The 6531-nt window shown below is 50.1% G+C and overlaps 1 protein-coding gene across 1 annotated transcript; it reads left to right on the plus strand.

Annotated features, from left to right (window-relative positions):
* The first annotated feature begins 551 nt into the window (after positions 1-551).
* Positions 552-2936, plus strand: NEU2 (neuraminidase 2). Its single transcript, XM_011380874.1, has 2 exons — positions 552-752; positions 1998-2936. Exons 1-2 carry the CDS (start codon positions 552-554, stop codon positions 2934-2936), a joined length of 1140 nt encoding a protein of 379 aa, XP_011379176.1.
* The last annotated feature ends 3595 nt before the right edge of the window (positions 2937-6531 follow it).

Genomic DNA, 6531 nt, shown 5'->3' on the forward strand with positions numbered 1-6531 from the left:
TCTCCCTTCCCCACGGGTGGCTCCTGCAGATGGGGGCAGCTGGGAACTTAGCCTCAGGCAGCCTGGGAAGGCAAGCCTGGAGAATAAGGCTTTTTCCTTCTTTTTCTTTTTTTCCTAAGGCAACTTTCTAGGGCTCTGGAGTTATAAAAAGCTCCCATGTGTCATTTTCTGGCAGTTGGACAGCTGTAGAACACGCCACTTGGCAAGCGCCCTCCTCCTATCCAAGGTTTAGCACGTGATCGATGTGTTAGGTTTGGCGAAAGCAGTTGAAGGTTATCACAAATTTGTCTTAACGAGGTTTGTTAACTTATAAGAAAAATCCAACCAAAATACGCTTTTTCCAAATACCCCTTCCCAGATGGCTCATGGACAGGATACCGCCAGACTCCACGGGAGGCCGTGCAGAACTGGTAGACAGGGTCTGGAAATGTAATGAAAACGGATGAGCCCCAAGTGGGAAGAGGACAGGCCACCCCAGCCTTGGTTGGCTCGCTCGGTTGGCTCTCAGGATGTGACTGAAGGGATTTGTCTCTCTTCCTCCCCCAGGCCCCATGGCGTCCTGCTCCGTCCTGCAGAAGGAGAGGGTGTTCCAGTCGGGAGCCCACGCCTACAGAATCCCGGCTCTGCTCTACCTGCCACAGCAGAAGACTCTGCTGGCCTTCGCAGAAAAGCGGACGAGCAAGAAGGATGAGCATGCAGAGCTGATCGTCCTACGCAGAGGAAGCTACGATGCATCCACCCAGCAGGTCCAGGTAAGGCAAGATGAGGCTGCACGAGCTCCACTGGGGACACGGGAACCACACCATCCTTAGATGGCTGGGGTCTAGGGAACAGAGGGAAAACATACATAGGAACCCCAGAGGGACCCAGGGACCTATCACGGGTGGGGCAGAGAAGGCGCCCCCAAGTGATGACCCAGATAGCATGTGGATTCACTGCGAACAGGTCCAGCAGGCCTGGCTGCATTGGCTTTACTGCACGCCTGAACAGTCAGTCAGGGAAACTGATGTTCAGAAAGGTTTCCCTACGTCGTTGAGAACTGGAGGGAGGACTAGTTAGCATCACGTAACCGGGGGCTTGTATCCTTTGAGTAAAATTAACCTGGGGAGTGGGGGATGGGGTAGGTCGCAGTGATTACTTGCGTCCTGGAGTTCCAGCACGTAGATCAAGTAATTAATTTTGACAAAGACGCCCAAGATTGGTTTATCACATATAAAGGGTTTTAATATTATTATCATTACTTTGTGGCATTATTACATAGTAGCCGTTCAGAGCATGGGATTTGAAGCAGATGGACCTGGGTTCAAGTCTTGGTTCTGTCACTTACGAGAGGTACGGCCTGTCTAAGCCTCTCTTTCTCCAGATGTAAGATGGAGCCGATAACACCTGTCCCCCAGGAGTTAGGGGTTAGGGTAGATGAGACAATGAATGTTAGGCTCTTGACGCAATGTCTACCTTGGGGGTAGCTGTTAATGAATGAGGGTTGAAGTCAGAGCTGCAACATATCCTTAGTGTCATGATGCTGCCCCCGCCTAAGCTACATTAATAGAGTATGATATATAAAAGGTGGGAGGTGATTGTCATATTCCGTCCCACATTGGTCAGACTGTTGTAATTACTATTAGGGCTTTATCTTTCAAGAACGGGAGTCGGACCGGGATCGAGAGTTGCGGGAACCAGGGTGAAGCTGGGAAGGGCTCGTGCCTGAATCACCTCTGCATCTGGAGGTGCTCTGTAGTGTATGTCGGTGGGAACAGAGGCAATGGCCATGCAAGAGGAGTGGGCGGCCTTGGAGGGAGTGAGGTGGAGGCCCGCATCCCACAGCTCTGGAAGGGCGGGTTTATAAGGGTGAGTGAGTGCTGGGTTATCAGCTCCCCCGGATGACCTTTGATCCTCACCCCATGAGACACCCTCCCCTACCCAGAATGCAGCGCCCGCCACTGTCGCTGGTCATTTCAAGGCAGTGCTTCTCCTTCTCCCTCTCCCCTCGCATTCAGTGGCGTGCTCAAGAGGAGGTAGCCCAAGCCCAACTGGAAGGCCACCGGTCCATGAACCCCAGCCCCGTGTATGACGAGAAGACGGGGATCCTCTTCCTCTTCTTCATTGCCATCCCCAGTCAGATCTCTGAACACCACCAGCTCCACAGCAGGGTCAATGTGACGCTGCTGTGCCAAGTCACCAGCACCGACCACGGGAGGTCCTGGAGCCCCGCCAGAGACCTCACGAGCTCTGCCATTGGCCCAGCCTACAAGGAATGGGCCACTTTCGCGGTGGGCCCGGGCCACTGTCTGCAGTTGCACAATAGGACGCAGAGCCTGGTGGTGCCGGCCTACGCCTATCGGAACCTCCAAGGCCACCAGCAGCCTTGCCCCTTCTCTTTCTGCTTCATCAGCCACGACCACGGGCTCACGTGGGAAAGAGGCAGCTTCGTGACCCAGGACACCCTGGAGTGCCAAGTGGCTGAGGTGGGGGGTACCAAACAGAGGGTGGTGTACCTGAACGCTAGAAGCTCCCTCCACGCCAGGGTCCAGGCCGAGAGCACCAACGACGGGCTAGATTTCGGGGGGATCCAACCAGTGCAGAAGCTTGTGGAGCCTCCCCACGGCTGCCACGGGAGTGTCGTCAGCTTCCCCAGCCCCAGCGGGGAGTCAGACTCCTCGGGCACGTGGCTACTCTACACTCACCCCACTGACCCCCAGCAGAGGTCCAACCTGGGTGCCTACCTCAACACGCGGCCCCCGGCCCCCGAGGCCTGGTCCCAGCCCACCCTGCTGGCCAAGGGCAGCTGCGCCTACTCAGACCTCCAGAGCCTGGGCACCGGCCTTGACGGCTCACCCCAGTTTGGGTGTCTGTATGAATCGGATAACTACGAGGAGATCGTCTTCCTGATGTTCACCCTGAAACAAGCCTTCCCAGCTGAATTCTCCTCTCGGTGAGCCTGCCGCGTGCTGCCCAAGAGAGCTCCCGCTGGCCCAAAGCCCCGCTATTTGCCCCGCCCCCCCAACTGAGAGTCTAATGCGTTTGCCTCTGAACTTTGCAGGCAGCTCTTGATTCCCATCACTGAACGCATGACGTCTGCCTCTGGGCTCTTGTTCTCCTTTGTTGTTTCATCTTAGAATTCTATTTTTGGCCCAGAAACCGAAGGAACCTGGCTACCCAGAGCCCCTGGACAGGGCAAGGGCAGAGAGCTCTGCAGGGCTCAGCCTGCCTGCTCCCCCAGCCCCAAGCTTCTGTGAGGCCCTGATGAATTATCTAGTGCATCCCATTTCTTCTTGGGAAAAGCTTATTGTGTCTCCTGGGAAAGGCTGATACAAAGATGTAAATGCGCTGAGGGTGTGTGTGTGTGTGTGTGTGTGTGTGTGTCTGTCTGTCTGTCCTAGATAATGCTTCATGGCAGATAATGTGGGGAACAGCTTTGCAGGGAGGTAAGGTGGGGTCTAGGAAAATCAAGCTAATTTAAGTCATTGGGTCAGTTTCCCAAGGCTGCCATAACAAAATACCACAAACTCGATGGCTTAAACAACCAAAATTTATTCTCTCACTGTTCTGGGGGCTGGATGTCCGAAATCAAGGTGTCTGAAAGGCTGTGCTACCTCTGAGGCTCTTCCAGCTCCGGGTGAACCCAGGCGTTCCGTGGCTCCTGGCTTTATCACTTAATACCTTTGATAGTATGATGCCTTTCTCCTCCTCTTCTGTCCCTTAATCGGGACACTTGTCATTGGATTTAGGGCACACCTGGCTAATCCAGGGTGATCCTTCACATAGTTACATCTGCAAAGACTCTTTTTCAAATAATGTCACATTCACAGATTCTGGGGGTTAGTGCACGGATATAGTTTTGGGGAAACAGCATTCAACCCACTACTGTCAGAATCAGTTATTTTTGCATAGGCGATGTGGGTAAAGGAAGGAATGAAATTTCGATGAATCAGATGATTCTGAATGACGGAGCGGGCAGCAGGGCTGGAGCCACTGGATGTGTCTATGCCACGGAGCTGCTCTGGGGCACTCAGCTTTTGTGGTGACAGGTATGTCACCAGGTAGGAGCGAAGAGAGAGGGGAGAGGATCCTGTGCTCATATAGTTCTTGCCATGTAGAAAGAGCGGAGAGAAGGCTGCTCCTCAGTTGTCCTGAGGGTGACACCTTGAGAAAGGGCTTGGCCTGAATGAAGGAGGCTGACACCTCTGTGACCTCTGGGATCTTCATGGGCCTTTGTCACGTGTTCCTGTGGAAGAATGGACTTGCTCCCTGCCACCGATCAGAACCCCTCTAATCAGCTGTCCTACTGATCGGGTCAGTCGGGCAGTTTAATGACAGAGGATCAATGACAACAGCCATGGGCTGTTGAGGCTGAGCCGCCTCTCTGTGGCAAGGCAGTGGTTAAATGGAATTTTCGAGGTGTCGGGTGTTGAAGGTGTGGCTTTGGGTCTGAGTGTGATCTCCGGAACTGGCCCCTTATCTGGGTGCAGCTTCTCTGTGTGGGGTTCAGTAGATCCAGCTGGAAGGATGAGGAATTAGGGCCTGGTCATTGCTAGCATGGAAAGCTGGGCCCCTCTGCTCTGGGGATGCCTACCGGGTGTCTTCCAGACCCCACAAGTGTAGCCGGCTGAGTCAGGAGGCTGAGGACAGAGGCGTGTAGGCCAGGGACAGCACACGCTCAAGACAGGGCAGCCCTGTAGCATGCTATCCTAATCAGGACACTTCTGAGAATAAAAGGAGGAGTTTCACCAAGACAACAGGCACTGACCGGGACTGTCCTGGACGAACTGAGAGGTTTAAGAGAGGAAGGCTCTGAGGATCGTGCTGGGGGCTGGTCTCCACTAACCACCCCGGAAGACTCGATGAACTGTTAAGCATCCTGAGATGAGTGAGGCAGGATTGGATAGGGCATTAGGCCACTGCCAAGCAGAATGTCACTCTCTTAGACTCTTCCAATTAGGTTTCGATTCTAACCACTTGTTAAAATTCCCCGGGGAGCTTTTAAAATCATACTATTCCCTGGGCACTGCCCCTGGTCAAGTGATTCATAATCTCTGGTGGTGGGACCTAAGCACGGGTATTTTTTAAAAAGCTCCTCAAGTTATTCTAGTGAACATAAGACTCAAGAACCACTGGCACAAATGATCTCTAAAATTTCTTCTAGTTCCGAATGTATGCAAATGCCAAAGTTGTCTGATTTGAATGAAAAAAATAAGCAACAGTTGATTTGGTTAAAGCTGAACTAATCTAATCTTTGAAAGACACCACTAAGACACCACTAAGAGGAAAAGAAAAGCCATAGGTGGGGAGAAGGTATTTACTATACATATATCTGACAATGGACTTATATCCAGGATATATAAAGAGCATCTACAAATCAATAAGAAAAAGACCAACCATCCAATAAGAAGAGGCAAAAAACTTGAACAGGCACTTCACTGTTTAAGAAGATCTCCTAGGAGCTGCTAAACACATGGTCATCAGGGAAATGCAAATTAAAATCATGAGGTGCCCACTAGAATGACTAAAATTAAAAAGATTGACAGCAGCAAGTGTTGGCAAGGATCTGACGCAACCGAAACTCTCATATGTTTCTGGAGGAAGTGTAACTGGTACGAACACTTTGGAAAGCTGCCAGGTTTCTCAAACCGAACACGCAAATACTCTATGATCCAGCGATTCCTGTCGGAAGTACACATCCAAGAGACATGCGTGCATAAGCTGCCAAAAACATGTATGAAACTGTTTACAGCAGCTTCATTTGTAAGAGTCTCAAACTGGAAACAACCCAAGTATCAATCGAAAATAGAATGAATAACTAAATTGGGGACTATTCATGCAATGGACTTTTACCCAATAATCAAAGAATGAACTACTTCTATACACAAGAGCATGGCTGATTTTTAGGTGTGATGTCGAGAAAAAGAAGCTAGACTCAAAAGAGTACATACTTTATGATACTGTTTAAATGAAGTTCAAGAACGGGCCAAACCAATCTGGTATACAGGTCAAGATAGTGGCCAGTTCTAGGGAGGAGATGCTGTTCACTGGGAAGGGGCTGGAAGGAGGCTTCTGGGTGTTGGGAACATTCCAATGTTTGCTCTGGTGCTGGTCAGGTCAGGAGGGTGCACCGCATGCAAAAATTCAATGAGCTGTACACAAAGATTTGTGTACCTTACTGCATATATGTATGTTATATAATAAAATATAAAAATTGAACTGAATAATGGATGTGCTAATTAAATCTTCAAATCGATATGTTATATTGAGTCATAAAACTTTGGGACTGATTTTTTTTTTTTAAATAAACGTTTTTGGAGAAATAATTTTAGATTTACAGAAGAGTTGCTAAGATAGTATGGGGTGTTCCCATACACCCCACACCCAGCTTCTCTTGATGTTAGCATTTTACCCAATGGTGGTACATTTGTCAAAACTAAGAGATTAACACTGGTATGTTACTATTAACTAAACTCTGGACTGTATTCGGATTTCACCAGTTTTTCCACTAAATGTCCTTTTTCTGTTCTAGGATCCGATCCAGGATATATT

The sequence above is a fragment of the Pteropus vampyrus genome, unplaced genomic scaffold (genome assembly GCF_000151845.1).
Source record: "Pteropus vampyrus isolate Shadow unplaced genomic scaffold, Pvam_2.0 Scaffold411, whole genome shotgun sequence".
Lineage (NCBI taxonomy): Eukaryota > Metazoa > Chordata > Mammalia > Chiroptera > Pteropodidae > Pteropus > Pteropus vampyrus.

Coding starts and splice junctions, on each gene's coding strand:
- NEU2 (XM_011380874.1), top strand. CDS start 552: ATGGCGTCCTGCTCCGTCCTGCAGAAGGAGAGGGTGTTCCAGTCGGGA. Junction 753..1,997: donor CATCCACCCAGCAGGTCCAG/GTAAGGCAAGAT, acceptor CCTCGCATTCAG/TGGCGTGCTCAAGAGGAGGT.